The following is a 16,411-nucleotide window of genomic DNA, read 5'->3' as shown; positions in this document are numbered from 1 at the left end:
AAGCGATCCATCCAGGGTCTTTCTGTGGGGTCTGGGATGCTCCCCACAGGGCAGGAGCTTCTGGTGCTCTGGCCTTATCTCCAACTCAGGGGAGTCCCAAGGCCTCTGAGGCTGTGCAGGTGCCAGCTCCAGGCAGCAGCATCCTCATTCCACTTCTCTGGGCTCTAGAGATGGGTGTGGAAGATGCTCTGAAACCAGACAGGCTGGGCCTGCTCACACGTCCTCACTAAGGTGACCAACTGACCTCATTCGCCCAGGACTGAGGGGTTTCTTAGGACACAGGCCTTCCTGGGCTAAAACTGGAACAGTCCTGGGCAAACTGGGATGGTTGGTCACCCTAATGCTTACAGTGGATGACCTTGCTTCCCGAATCACTGAGCAGGGATCCCATATGCCCACCTGCATGCACCTGTGGCCGAATACCCTGCTTGCGACTCTGGGTGGGTTTCACCCTTAGACAAGGCCAGCCCCCCCTGGGTGACAGATTCCATCAAGGAGTCTCTCGCCTGTCAAGGATGTCACTTCTGAAATACACCATCCCCCACTCCTGCATAATCAATTTCCCATTCTTTACTGGATCCTTCCTATCAGCATACAAATATCAAATATACTGTGATTTCTCCCATCTTAAAAAAGACAAACCTCTCTTTATATCACGCTGCCTTCCAGCTACTGCCCTCTTTCTCCCTTCTCCTTCACCTTAAAACTCTACAGAGTTGTCTGTACCTGCAGTCTCCTATTCCTCTTCACCCCTTATTTTAACAATCTTTTTAAACTTTTTATTATGGAACATTTCAAACATCTCCCCAAACAGAGAGGCGAGCATGATGAACCCTTCTCTTCCCGTCACTCAGTTTGCCCTGATCGTGTAGAAGCACATCCCAGACGTCATCCATTCCCTCTTGCATCCATCGGATGGATGAGTTTCCCCACCACCCCCAAATTGCCCCTGCCAAGCTCACAATGACCTCCACGTTACAAGTCACACCGCAGTCACTTCTCAGGCTTCACCTCCCCTGACCTGCCTACAGTTTATAACAGCTGACGGCTCTCTCCCAGAAACACGGCTTTTCTTCCCACTTGATTTCCAAGACTTCACCCAGCCCTGGCTTTCTTGCTTCCTGACTAGTCTCCTCTGCAGGTCTCTCCTCACCTCCCCAACTTCATCTCTTCTTCTGGAGCCTCTGCTCACCCGCTAGCTGATCTCACCCAGCGTCCGGCTTCACGTACTGCAAACTCCCCCGTTTACATCCCCAGCCAGGACAACTCCCCTGAACTTGACACTTCCACGTGGGTGATTAAGATGCATCTAAAACTTAATATGAAGTCAGATTGAATTCCCTTCACCCCCAGCCTCTGCCGAAACCCTGGCCCTCCCACAGATGTCCCTCTTCCTAATAGCTCAGGCCAAAAGCATCTTGTTTTTCATTCTGCCCAGAGTGGCAACGAGATCCTCAAGTGACCCCCAGGCCCTGGGTGGTCCAGCCTCTCTCTGACCTCGTCCCCTACTGCCCACACCCAGGCCCCATCTGCCCCAGCCTCACGGCTGTCCCTGTGCCAGCCAGGTGGGCAGTGGGTGGCTGTTCCCTTGGCCTGGGAAACCGTCCCACCCCCCAATCCAGGCGACTTGACCCTTCACCTCCTTCAGCCTTTGCTCAAATGCCAGTTTTTTTCTGAAGCCCTCTGGATGCTCTTTGTAAAAACTGCAACTCCTTCCTTCATTCTCTGCCTCATTTTGCTCCATAGCTTTTAACTCCTTTTTGACATACCTCAGAGATTTACTTCTTTCTTTCAGTATGTCTGTCATCTCTCTCTGGCATGTAAAGTCTGTCTGCTGCATCCTCAGGGCCTAGAAGAGTGTGTGGCACAGAGCAGATGCTCAGCATGCAGGCTGACACGGAGGGATGAACGGCCAGGTGGGCAGCAGTGCCTACCTCCTCCAAACGGGAGTCACTTTGGGGCTCCTACCTTACAGCAAAGGCTTCAGGGATTTCTCTGTCTGTCTCTTACACACACGCATGCACGCACACACACACACGGGTGGAAAGGACCCAAGGAACAGTGCCGGTCAGCACAGATCAGATGCGTTTGCTGACACCACCACCTGGAAGGACTTGGGCCTGGTGTGGCCTGGGCTACACTGGTGGAGATCAAGGTGTCAGTGGGTCCCATGGGAGTTTCTGGAAAGTGTCTTCAGGCTTTTTCATCCAGACTCAAAAACAGCCAGCCGGGCTTCCCTGGTGGCGCAGTGGTTGAGAGTCCGCCTGCCGATGCAGGGGACACGGGTTCGTGCCCCAGTCCGGGAGGATCCCACATGCCGCGGAGCGGCTGGGCCCGTGAGCCATGGCCGCTGAGCCCGCGCGTCCGGAGCCTATGCTCCGCAATGGGAGAGGCCACAACAGAGAGAGGCCCGCGTACCGCAAAAAACAACAACAAAAAAAACAGCCAGCCTGTCTGAGATTTTTAACCAAACCACCTGGACAGCAGAGGGTGTCCGTAGGTGTGTTCATTGAGACAGACCCTGAATAACTATCTGAGGAGACTGAGATTCCTTTCTGGAAGGACAGACCCTGCTCATCTGGTGTAAATTCTCTGACTCCTGATCTCTTTTTTTTTTTCATTGAAGTATAGTTGATTTACAAGGTGGTGCTAGTTTCCAGCCCATCTTCTTTTTGTGACTTCCTGTCTTGTAAAGTGTGTCCTCTAATAAAACAGCCATCAGGCACTGAGTGCTCATGACATGTGGGTCCCACTGACCCACCACCCGGCCCACCTTGGCCCTTCTGTCTTCACGAGACAGGATGTGTGGGGCTTGAGTACCTACTCTGGAAGCAGGTCTGGATGGGATGAAACAGTGCTAACTGTCGGAGTTGACCTGGGCAGGCCACTCAACTGCTCCAGCTTCAGTTTTTCACCAGTGAAAATGGGGACAAGAGCTCTCCCGCGGGGTTACTGTAAAGGTGCAAATAAGACAGTGCCGGCACAAAGTAACTGCTTGGTAAAGAGAAGCCTTTATCCCTGGGTTTTCATCGTGGCAGCCTGAGTAGACCCTCTGCGCCCTTAAAGACTGCCCTGGGTTCCCGCGGGAGAGCCTGGGGGCTCTTGTCTAATCAACAGAGGGAAAAGTTATAGGGGAAACTTGGTCTAAACTCATGGCCACTCTGATCAGTATCTTCCTGAGACTTGACTCCCATTTACCCGAAGGGATAAGCAAGCAGGAAGTCAAAGAAGAAATCAGAGCAGGGAGACATGCAGAATTAGTTCCCTAGGAGAAGGAGAAAATAAAAGGAAATGTAAGAATTATAGGAAAAGGTGAGAACACATCATTCAGTTAGAAAGTCCTGAAAAGGGGCATAAGTACAAATTCTGGTGCCTGGAAGCCTAAGGCAGTGCTATGCCACCTAGGAGGCTGGCCAATGACTGTGTGGCCCCCTAGGCTAAAATGTGGGGTCTCCCAACAGGAAAGAGATGGAGCAGGGGGCCTTGGTGGTTAGGAAGCCCCTAGGGTCAGAATTCTATTTCTTCTAATGTCTCACCTTCTCCAGCCCATTAACAAAAGAATATCTACTTAGTTAGGCCTCATCCAAAGAATTTAATTATCCCTGTACCTGTGAATCTTGTTATAAAGCAGGCAGACATATATGCATCCTCAACCCCACTGTCTGAACTTGGGGGAGCCCCACTGGAGCTGGAGCGCACATCTCTCTGTGATGCCTCTGGGACCCATAAAACGGAGCACAGGACTGGGAGCACCCCAGCTTCCAGTGAAGGTTCCCAGTGCCATTCAGAACAAAGACCAGCCATGCTCGGTCTCCGATAATGAGAGTCTGATAGAAAGCCATGTTCAACTCAGTGACGTGGTCGGTAGGTCAATGCTATCACCTTCTAAAACAGCTGTTAGCTACCCCACAAGTTCTGAGAGTCATAGTGGGGCTATGCTGTGGGCAGGTGCCACCAGAAGGCCTAAGGCACACATAAGAAGCAGGAACAAAAAAAAGAATAAAGGGGGAGGGACCGGAAAGGCAGTAATTGGAGTTGAAGCAAAAGTAAATAAGAAAAGGAAGACAATCAAACACACATGATGGGGAACAGCCCCAGGTCAGATGTCTCTGAGTGGTCCCCTTCCCATGGGGCATTTACCTGGGGCTGCTTTACTTAGAAGTACCATTCAGAGCTGAACTTGGTTTGCTCTGAAGGAAGCGAGGATAGAGCCTGGCCCTTTTCCAGAGATCCAGGCTGCACAGGGATAAAGGGTCTGGATATTGGAAGGGAATGCCCATTTCCAAATCCCCACTCCCACCCCAATCTCTTATCATCTAAATAGGAAAATACACGCAAGGTACATTCCCGGAAAGAGGAGGTTTCAGAGGCCTTCTTGAGTGGAAGGGAATGGAGAAGAGGGTCTGCTAAGGGTGATGGACCAGGAGGACAGGCCATGCACACACAGGAGGGCTGGATGAGACCACAGAACAAGATGAAATGGGGAAATAATAAGCAGAGGCCACAGCAAAGCCGCCACACGCATGGGCGGGGTAGAGTCTCCTGGATGCCCAGGTGACAGTGACTGGAAGGACAGATAAGGATAGAGAATCACCTGTATGTGCTCCGATGGAGGTCTAGCTGATTTGAAAGCAGCCTCACAGCCACACCCATAAATACACGGGCTCCCCTGTGGTGATCTCATCTGATCTCATCTCCTTCTAGCCTGCTTCACTCACGGGCCTCCTTCCTATTTCTTGATCTACAAGAACCTACTTCAGGGCCTTCCTGATGCCCCTGCCTGGGATGCGAGTCTGTGTTCAATTATCCCCTCATCCGAGAGGTCTTCCTTGACAACAGTAGCTCCCCGCCCCCTTTACCTGCTTTAGGTTTCCTCCCTGCACTTAGCATCAAGGGTTTCTTTTGTCTGCTTCCCCCAATGGAATATGAGTTCCACAAGGCTGGATTCTATTTTGTTTTACTTCTGAATATTGCTTAGTGCATGCCAGGCCTCATGAAATATTTCTCGAATGAATGTGTGTACCCAAAGCCATAACATTTATAATATACATATAAAGAATTCTATTGATTGAACTGTTAGGTGTTTCAGGTTGGACCCGCTATAAGGGGCAGGGTAAGGGTGGGAAGCCACTGCCGTTGAGAAGCCTTAGTAATAAGTAAGGGTAGAAAGCACTGCAGTTGAGAAGGTCATGTTCTGTTGGAAAGATCCCGATTTGTAGCGCTGCTCCGTGGGTCATGGGGGTGTGGTAACCAGGCTCCAACGTGGCCCTCAATGATCCTAGGCACCCGACATTCACACCCTTGTGTAGTCCCCCATCCGGAATAGGGCTGACTTGTGTAACCAATAAAATATTGTGAAAATGATGATGTGTAACCCATGGCCTTGGTCATAGAAGACATTGTGGCATCTGTCTTTTCCTTTCTTGGATCACCCATTTTGGGGAAGCCCAGCCACCATGCTGTGAGGACACTCAAGTAACCTTGGAGAGAATAGCATGGGGAGGAACTGAGGCCTCCTGCCAACAGCCAGCACCATATAAGTGCGCCACCTTGGAAGCAAGTCCTCCAGCCCCGGTCAAGCCCGATTCAGCTGATGCAACCCCTGCTGACACCTTGGCTGTAACCTCATGAGAGACCCCCAAGCCAGAAGCACCCAACTCAGCTGTTCCCAAATTCCTGACCCACACAAACTCTGTGGGAGAAGAAATGTTTATTACTGGTTGATAATGCTACATTTTAGAGTAACTGTTTTCACAGTGATAGATAATTATCACAAAGCAGATGACACGGGGGTCATATATCCCAGGCTTGAGTTGATATGAGTACATCAAGGATTGTGTCTTTTACCAGTTAACTGTGAGGCCCATTTCCCCTTCCCAAGCCATCTGGTCCCAATTTGATTCTGCAACTCTTAGTAGCCACAAATGCCACCTGTATCCTCAATAAACTTTATTTAGACACAGAGAGACACAACAGAAAATACATACACAGATACAGATTTTTTTTTTCTCTATAGGATGAACAAACATCACATAGGGAATTTAAAAATTGGGTGCATGGAGTGTAAGAAAAAATGGCAAAGTTCCTTGTCCACTCACACTTAAAACAAACACATATTTCAGAGGAAGACAGGGATATACCATCCCTACAACAGAATTCACAGTTGTCTATAACAGTACACAGGTGTTAGGAAGGTCATCAAAGGAGTTAGGAATCCAGTTGCTCTTGATATGACAGAATGCTCACAACACTAGTAGAACTCTGTTTAAACAAAAGACAGAATCGAAGATGCCACACCCCCTGCACAGATGAACTGCAAGCTGTCGGCTAGGTCATAAAGCAGCTCAGCAGAAATGCCACGTTAACTTTCAGCTCATGGCTTGAAGGTCTGTGTAACCTCTACCTTTGTATGCCCACGATGGAGAGTTTACACAGACACACTTAGGACGCCAAAACTCTCGACATGCGCACTGGCTTCGAGACCCACAGTACAGAATGTTGACGTCGGTTTATGAAACGTGGCTTCAGATGGAGAAAGGAATCACAGCCAAGAGGAGGACCAACACTCTGCAGATGCTGCCACATCCGTCAGCAGTGCTTCCCACCATGCTGCCTGTGGTCCCCTCCCACAGGGAGCCACTGGCATCTGTGTCCTGCTCCGCGCCGTGGGCGGGGCAGGACACGTACCTCTTGGAAGTCTATTATTGCCTTCTAGAGTTACACCTGTGACCTCCCAGTCACTCCTGTCAGAAGCCACGCATGTCACCAGGATAAGTAGCTATGGAAACCACCCCACTTATCCTGTCCTGGACCAGCCTCTGGCCTCCACACCATCTTCACATTTCAGATCGGGGTTCCCTAGGCCACCTCTGTATTTTAGTAAAAAATGGTTTCCACTGTACCCTTCGTGTGTCCTCTTCCTAAAGTGACAAATCCAGATGAGATGAAGTTATGGAGATCAGGTCCTCCACTTCGGTAAGCATCCTTCCCATAATGTCCTGCAAGAAGATGGGGCAGAATTACCTGGCGCATCCATGACACCAACAAGGAGACAAACATTGCTGCTCCAGCTCACCCAACAATGACGGTGAACTTAACTGCAAATCAGCAGCTGAGTCAGAAGGTAGAAGCAATCAAGGAAAAAAAAAAAAAAAATATATATATATATATATATATATATATATTATTTTATAAATTTATATATAATATATATTATAAACATATAAAGTATATATATGAAGTATGTAATATATAAGCATTACATACTTTATATATATTACCATTTTAAATACACATTTATGTGTGTATATATATATATACACACACACACATACACATACACGCACATATAACTGTGCAACAAAGAAGAAAGTTCTGGGAAGCTTATGTTAAAAGGAGAGGTGGGAAAAAGGGCTTGACTTTGGCATTTCTGACTGAGCACATCAGAACTTCAGTCTGTTTGTCCTACCATCCTTTCCTTTGTCCCAGCTTCCTTCTTTCTTTTTCTTGTCTTATTCCTTTGGTTTCTTTCTTTCCAAAGCATAGAAGTGCGGGTCTGATCAGAATGCTCTATGTGTGTGTATGTTTATGAATCACACCTCATCCTACGAATTATAGCCTTGTGGCTTAGGAGAAATCCAACATCCGCTGAGGCTGACAGGTAGGGTGGTGGCTCTAAAACACTGGGAAAATATTTATGTGTTTTCCTCTCTCGACTTTCTGTAGTAAGATTTTTATCCCTCATCAGCCTCATCTATCCATCTACCTGTGGGGTTGGGGTGAGGAAAAGTCCGAGGACAGATTAGGACCCTGGGAGAAGACAAAGAGAAGAGAAAGAGTTAATATTCTGTTTCTGATATTCAAAGTTGGGTTTCACAATATGCTTGAAATATAGGCATTATAAAGAAAAGAAGTCCTCTCCAAACACCATCTTGAACTATGCACATGTGAAAATGGAGAAAAGCTGTATTTTTGTCATGTTGCCACAAGAGCATATTAAAAACTGTACTTACAATTACAACAATGTGCAGACTACCTAAGATGTAATGTTAAGTTAAAAAGTGGAAGAAAATTCTATATTAAGTATGATCACAGCACTGTAAAAAAATGCAAACCAGTATTAAACAAATACAAACAATCTGTATTAAACAAACAGATTGAAAGAAAACTCACCTGATACTGACTACCACCTTTAGAGAGCTGGAACATGAGTCTTACTGCTTCTCTCCTTTCAACTTTTCTGTATTTTCCAAGTTTTTTTTCTATAATGAGTATGTAATTTTTATAATATAAATAGGTAAAATACATTTCCAACAGAAAAATCTATGATAACTGTAGAGACAACCTAAATCACATTTTTTCTTAGCAAGGCACCCTCTGCATTAAATCTCAAAAATGGGCGCGTGTCAGAATCATCTGGAAGCTTTTAAAAATACAGATGTCCCGACACTACTCCAGGGATTCTGGTTCAGTTGGTCAGGGTATTTTTAACGAGGTCTCTAGGTGGTTCCAATGTGCCACAGGGAAGAAGAACCATTGTCCTAGAGTAAATGGATAAAGGACTGAATTTCAGTTTGTTCAGGTGGGTGCAATGGACATTTGCTGGGGTCCTGGTGGGTGCCCGGCACCACCCACTATTTAGCTTCCGGACTCCAGCATCCTTCCTCTGAAGAGTGACGTCTGGCTGGTCCTGTTCCTTCCTTCTTCTCCCAGATCAAAGGTTCTCAACCCTGAGTGTGCATCAGAAAAACCAGAAGGGCAGGTTCAAACCTGCTGGGCCCCACCCCCAGAGTTTCTGAGTCAGAAGATCTGGGATGGGGCTCAGGGTTTTGCGCTTCTATCAAGTAGCCTGGTGATTCTGATGCTGCCCAGCCTAGGGACCAAACACTGAGAACCGTGATCCTAGTGCATGAAGAAATATAAGAGCATTTTGCCATTGTTTCCCTCATGCCCTCCACTCTGGAATAAATACCTCCTTCCTCAGGGCACACAGCTTTCCACAAGGAACTCCCTTGCTGTAAAATAATGTAGTCACAACCCAGAATTTTATAGAAAAGAATTATTGGAGCTGAACTAAGAGGCTTCTGCCCATATCCCAAGCCACGTCACAGCTCCAGAAATCCAACTCTAGTCCTGGAAAAATGCAACTTCATCAGGGGATGAAGGAGAGAGGGACAAGGGGCGTGTGGACGGGTCATCCTCCACCCCACCACGGTCCCTCCCGACAACAGAAGAGTTAAGAAAAGGAAGTAACAATTCTGAACCCTCATAAATTTGGACCTCATTAATTCAGAACCTCTGTTACATCCTGCAGAGTTTGGGCTGGTTTATTTTTGTGCTCCTTATAAATAAAATTTTTCATAAACAAATCAATCCTGAGAAAGATGGCACATAAAACAGTGCCTTTGCTACTTCAATTCATTCTTATCTGTCAGCTGGAACAAGGTCCCTCAGGGTTAAGCACTGCGCTACTGCTTTGGGGTTGTGCTTGACGGAAAGCCAACTAAACCACCCGATCACCTACTATGTGCCAGACAAAGGGACAGAGCCTCTGAAAACACGGTTTAATCTGACATAGAAGCCGAACATTCTGTAGCATTATGCAGTTTACAAAGATCATTCATATATATTATTTCCTTAAAATTTTAATCACTACCACATGGTAAGCTATTATTATTATTCCCCCATTTTATTGATGGAAAAACTGAGGCCAGGGTTGTCAAGTCGGAAGATGACTGAACCATTGCTAGCATTCTGGTCTTCTGTCTGCAAACCCCATGTCAGTTCCGTCCTGTGCACCTGGCTTCGTTTACTCCTCACAAGAGCCCTGTGGAAAAAGGTCACTTTCCCAAGTTCATGGAGCTAGTCAGTGGTGAACCCTGGATCCTGACCAGGTCTACCTACCTCTAAATTCACACTCTTTCTACAACCCTCTCCCTAGCCAGCTCACCCCTCAGTCTGAACAAGTGCAGTTGTGATTCTTCTCTGAGGCTTTAGCCACGACCCCGGGGAAACGCTAAGCCAGGAGAAGCCCGCGTGATGATTCCCAAGTTCACAGATGTTGGATCTCAGACGTGTGGAGTTTCACGTACTGAGGTTTTGAGGGGAATGAGGCAGGACCAGGAGCACATAACAGGAATAAGGAATTCTATGGTCCAACAGGTCTGGAAAACACTGAGTTCAAATGAAAAGTAAATACAAACACCAAGTCTAGACACACCTGTCACTGGGTACCCGAGTCTCCAGAGAGCCTTTCTATTTTTCAACAGCATCTCTCGGGACAGCTGGAAAAGGCATGGTGGCGGTTTCGGCTTTTGTTTGAGCCATGGTCCTCAAACTTGAGTTCATCAGACTCACCTGGACGGCACAGATTGCCCAGCCCCAGCCCCGGAATTCCTGATTCAGTGGGTAGGAGGTGAGGCCTGATAATTTTTGTTTCTAACGAGTTCCCAGGTGACGCTGATGATGGTCACAAGTCCAGGGACCAGATTTTATGAACCACTGTGTTTCAGAGAACTATGGGCAGGTCAGTCTTCAGCCAGATCCGGGCCAATGCGAAGAGGTCAAGGTCTAGAATGATTTACGTTCTCTGTACCCTCCAAAGGAACAATCACTTCCTTCAAGGGCAGTGTGAAGAGAATGGTTGGTAAATTGAAGCCCTATGCAAGTGGACGGTCAGATGTGAGGAGAGGCAATACCCCTTCTTTGCCTTGGGGATGTGCAGAGTTCCAGGGTCAATGATGTGAATGGTATGAATGGGTATCACAGAATTCTTTAGCCATAACACCAAGAGCCGCCCCCTTCTCTTTTCTGCAGCTATGACCCCAAGTCCACGCCCTCCTGCTGGCCATCGAGGCAGGAGGCTAAAGGAGTACAAATTCTGCCCAAATTGCAGTTCCAGAGAAATGGCCCTATATCCAGCAGGGCTCCAGGCAGAGGTAAGCGGGAGCTCTGTGAGCACACGTAAGTAGCAGGAATACACACCCACGTGGCAACATCACAAACACACAGCCCCCGATCAGGAACAAGGGTGGTCTCAGGTTGCAGAGAGAGTGTGCCTGCCCCCACCTGCTGGACCAAACTTGCAAAGCAGCATCTGGATGACGTGGCTCCCTCCACACCTGCCCCTGCCCTCTCACCATCAGCATCCTTCAGAAGTCAGGAGTCACAGGAATAGCACTGGGGGACAATGGTCCCCAGGTGGGAGGCAGATGAAAGCTAAAGAGAGGTCTGGGGCTGGGTTGCTGGAGTTGTCTGATGCTGGTGGCTCTGATGAGAAAGCGACCTTGAGTAAATAGAAAGTTTCTCTATAAAAGAGATTTGCTGCAAGACACAGGAGGGAAAAAACAAGGTAATATCTGAATGGTGGTGACCTCAATAAGATTTAAGAAAATTTCACATCGGTGAGATTCAATCAGCAGCCATGGAGGAGGGTGGAGGAACAAACTGATCAGGACAGTTTGCCTGAGTTGCAAATATGGACAGCAGGGTAGATAGTGAAGAAGTTGGTGAAGACAATTCCAATGAGAGAGATGCACTGGGTACTCAGTAGGGAAGAATGAAGAGACAAGAAGGATGGGAGGAAGGAAGAGACAGAGAGGACAACTCCAGAAGTCACTATTTAAAATCAGATGCCCAGGAGAGAGACAGAAGGGATAATTCGGAAACAATAATTAAAAGTTAATAGATTTTCTTCTGAGCAGGTGGAAGACTTTAGTCTTGAGTCAAATATCAGACTATATATTTGAAGGACAGATATCTAAATATATATATATATATATATATATATGGTGGTGAAATGCCATTTAGGAAAAAAAGGGGAAAACACAAGCCAACGTCATAAAACACTAAATCTACGGAAAGTGAAGCGATCTTTTAAAGAATTCTGAGACTTATTTCGGTAGAGGGGAGGGGATGGGGAGAGACAAAGTGGCTGAAGGGGATGGAGAAGTACAAACTTCGGTTATAAATAAGTCATGGGGGTATAAAGTTCAGCAAGGGGAATATAGTCAATAATATTGTATTAAGTCTGCACGGTGACAGATGGTAACTAGGCTTACTATGATGATCATTTTGCAACATATATAAATGTCAAATACTAATATAATATTGTATATCAATTATGCCTCAATAAAAAAAAGAATCCAAGAAGTGTTTTTTCTTGTTTTGCTTTGCTGAGTTTGGTTTGTTTGTTTATATCTGTTTCTGGTAAAAGCACCTTTTAAAAGCAAAAATATACTTCTTTTTGTCAAACTTTAACAATTTGAGACTTCTATATCAACCGGTAATGTAAATAAAGCTCATTAATAAACCAGAAAAAAATTAAACTCTGATACATCAAAAGCAATCATGAAACTCTAAGTCAATGGATAGAAACATACATTTATATTAATATCAAGAACACACAAATAACTTCAAATTAATAAGAAAGTAAAACAACCCAATAGAAAGAACAGGCAAAAGAGATGAATAAGCAAGTCATAGAAGTGAAAACCAGAAGAGCCAACACACATAAAGTGGTGTTCCATCTCACAGGTCATCAGGGAAATTCAAATTAAAACCATAATGAGATATCATTTCACACCCAGTAGACTGGCAAAAATGAAAATGCCTGGGACTCTGGACACGGATAAGCAGAAACAAGAACTCTTGCACACTTCTGGTGGGAGTGCAAATTGGTACAACTGCTTTGGAAGGAACTTTGGTGATGGCTAATGAAAGTTGACAACAGATGCACCACAGAACCGGCAATTTCACCTTCAGGTCTATGCCTGAGATAAATCCTCACGCGTGCGCATAGGGAGATACACACAAGCATGTTCATGGACAACATTGTTTCTAAAAAAGACAAACTGGGAAAAAACCCTGTATTCCCTACGAGGAGAAAAGGGATAAATCGCGGTATATTCAGACAATGTAATCCTATACAATGGTGCAGATAAAATGAATCAGAGCTGTAAGTATCAACATGGACGATTCTTAGTTATGTTGAGAACCACATTAAACTAGCTGAAGGCAAAGAGGATGACATCACAGAGTTTAAAAACATGCAACATACCACTATATTGTTTAAATACATGCAAATGCGGTGCTATACAAGTACAAAGAAATTCATGGATATGATAAATACTGACTTTAGGAAGACAGATACTTCTGGGGACATGTCTGACTCCTAAATAATTATTTTATTTTGTTTCTAAGATAGCTATAGATAGATTCATTGATAGATGGTGGATGAATACATAGATTAAACAGATGATCGAGAGACACACAGATGGAAAGGTTACCCAAGTATTTTACTCACTTCCAAATTATTCTCCAACAATAAAGGAAACAGAGAGTTTCCAGTTTTTAAGAACTCAGAGACTAAAATATCCTCAAGTCCTCACTGGGAGAAGAAAAAGCTGCCCAATGATGAAATCTGTCAAGCAAGGAGTAAAACTACAGAATTTCTAAAATCATGGATGTACTTATTTGTAATCTTTACAGTACACAGATCCAAAAATTCATTAAGAAAAGATTGGTAAATTAGATTGTACATAACATTTAACCAATTGTCTTTATTGACCTAAATAAATTTGAGTGATACTGGAGTTGCCCTGGAAAATCTGGTATGCAAACAGGGCAATAAAAATATATTATTGTGATGAAATAAAACCAGAAGTAGCTTCCGTGAAAGGGGGAACAGTGCTCCATCTTTAGAGCCTGCCAGTAGTGCACTGCATGCGCTCAGAACAGATAGGGAGCTGGTCTCTGGGAAGCTGGCAGGGAGCTCGACGGTGCTGGCCAGGGCCCTGCTCTGCAGCCACTTCACTGTTGACCTTCTTCACAGGAAAACAGGCCACAGACCAACATCAAAACACATGTAAAACCCTGGGGTTTAACGTGTGAGAAAGGGGTTTCCCTTTGTTTACAAAAAGCTCCATCATATCAATAACAATAACCAACAACAACAATAATGATAATATACTAGAAAAAAGTGCACAAGGAATATGAATAGTGAATTACCCTCCCCGCCCCACCAAAAAAAGAAAGAAAAAAATTTTTAAGTCAATGGAGATATAAAAATGTGATTAACCTTAACTCATAATTAAGAAAATGCAAATCAAAACATGAGCTATCTTTTTCAAAAGATGAATCGATTTGGCAAAACTGAAGCATCTGATGAGACCCAGTGCCAGGGGAATGGGCTTTCTCATTGCTCCTGGTGGGAGTATAAATTAGTGGTGCCTCTCTGAAGGACAGGCCATTGACTTAGTATGTAACTACTAGGAATTTTCCCTACATATAGGCTCTCAAGTTTTTCCATAAGATAGGAACCAGGCTAGACAGTGCAGCCTTGATTGCAATACTTTCTGTCAATGGGGGGCTAAGTCAACTGGAATCTGTCCAAACAATGGAATACTACACAGCTGTTAAAAAAGAATGAAGCAGGGCTGTGAGTGCCGATGTGGGAAGAGCTCTAAGGTACAGAAAGTGGGGAAAAAAGCAGAGTGTAGGGCAATGTTTCAGTATTATGCCTTTCCTGTAAAGTAAAAATGAAAATAATATACACAGAGAGACTATATAGAGACCCATTGCAGGTAGACTGGTTTATACAAAACGTTTTTTTCCTGCAAATATCTTGCAAACGAGATACCAAAACTATCTTTCCTTTGGGGAGAGGGTCTGGAAGGAAGGGATGTGTTTACCTTTGAGTTTTATTACTTCCTGTACTGTTTGAATTTCCTAAACACCTATATGTGTTATTTTTCTTTTTGTACTGTTGACAGAGTTTATTGGGGATAAGGGAGTGGGATCATGGGCCATTCTTTTTCTCTTTGTACTTCCTATTATGAAAAAAAAAAAAAACCTCTAATAACTGTCATTTTATAAAAAGAAGTATAGGGGCCAGGAAGTGAGAAGAGACACTTCTCCTTGTGTAAATGACACGGCATTTATCTAACGCGGATTCTAATACCCACCTGGCGGGATGGTGGTAAGGATTAAATGAGATCCTGTGTATAAATCGTTTTGTCTAATACTCCGCACCAATAAGCCTCAATAAATGGGAGCTCCTATTCACAGCGAGACCACGGTCTTTCCTCTTTCCCATACAGGGGACTCCCTGGGGTCTTCTTATTCTGTGTGTGCCCTCAGCTGAGCTCAGGCCAGAGAGAGTCAAGAGCAGGAGCTGCAGAGAGCTTGGGCTTTGCTATCTGGCCTGGGAGCTCTTCCCCCAGGAGACCCTAGGGTTCCTTCTGGCTCCCAAGAGCACACACATATGGCTCCACGAGGGATCTGGGTCTGGGAGCCAGGAGGCCTGCATTCCTCCACGCAGGCATCTTTGGTTGAGTGAATAAAGTAGCTCTGAGCTAGCTCTACCAAAGTAAACTAGGGGCAGGCCAGGTCGAATTGCAGGTTGCACTGACAATGACTAGTTTAAAAATCTCTAGAGAGCAGCTGCTGGGAATGCGTTATGTGACAATTCTAGTGCTTGCTCATACAGGCACATGGGGACTGTTTCCTCCAGAGTCTGTGCAGTCCGCAGAGCTGTTGGCAAGTACTCTGGGCAACCCCAAAGATCTCTCCTCTGGCGTCTTCCCTCTGCTGACTCCATAGCCGGGGGACCTGGGGATGGGGGCCAGGTGTGCAGCCCACCTGGTGAAGGCCAGGTGTCCATGGCTGTGAGGGTGCGGGGAAGCAATCCCAGATTGCCAGAACAGTATGGGAACCACCTTGCCCAATATTCTCATTTGACAAAGGAGGAAACGTAAACCCAGAGAGGGGGAGGAGAGGCGTTGTCAAGGTCACACTGGGAGACAGTTTTGCAAACTGGCCCACCCCGCCCCCGATCTTGACTTGCAATTTGGTGCTTTTCATCCTATTATCATTGTGCCCTAGGAAAGTAGGGGAATCTCATCAGATACAGAAGAATGAGGATTTCGAGCAGGGTGGAGCAGGGGCAGAACCCAGAATACAGCTTGGTAACCCCTGCACCAGAGAACAAATCCTCCAGAAAGTGATTCATAAAAGAACCCCTTTCATTTCAAATTAATGTCCTCTGAATCATCAGTTTGGTTAATTCGGATTTAAGAAAACTGGTACTTTGTGCCTGAAACCAAACCAAACAAACAGACCAACAAAAGCATCAATATGTACTCTGTAGAGGTCTCCAGCTGTGGCCAAGGGCAAACTCCAGGTCAACTTCATCCACTGCAATAGGGGGCTCTGCTGTGGTCTCTTATATGTTACATATGCTTTGGGGTAAGATTTTTTTTTTAAAGGAAGCATTACATGACTCAAAAATAAAAGTCTGAAAACCACATCTCTAGTGCATGCTAATTATTTACCAAGGGGATGAGGGAGAGTCTTATTGGTGGTGGCATTAATCTTCAGGGATTTTAGAAAGACGAAGCCCTCCTCCTCCTCC

The 16,411-nt window shown here is 45.5% G+C and overlaps 1 protein-coding gene across 4 annotated transcripts in view; it reads right to left on the bottom strand.

Moving 5' to 3' along the window:
* SHISA6 (shisa family member 6) overlaps positions 1–16,411 on the bottom strand; it is a gene marked incomplete at both ends in the record, with an annotated part of 243,178 nt that overhangs the window by 115,983 nt on the left and 110,784 nt on the right. For 2 of the 4 annotated variants that reach the window (XM_081219155.1, XM_081219156.1), the window contains one exon: positions 6,903–6,998. The exons of the other annotated variants lie outside the window; for them this stretch is intronic. In XM_081219155.1, the coding sequence (XP_081075281.1) occupies positions 6,903–6,998 (96 nt within the window). The remainder of the gene's footprint in view (positions 1–6,902; positions 6,999–16,411) is intronic. 4 annotated transcript variants of the gene reach the window in all.

This window comes from Mesoplodon bidens, assembly GCF_964165515.1.
Source record: "Mesoplodon bidens genome assembly, chromosome: 19".
Classification (NCBI taxonomy): Eukaryota; Metazoa; Chordata; class Mammalia; order Artiodactyla; family Ziphiidae; genus Mesoplodon; species Mesoplodon bidens.
This window is presented reverse-complemented; position numbering and strand designations above follow the sequence as displayed.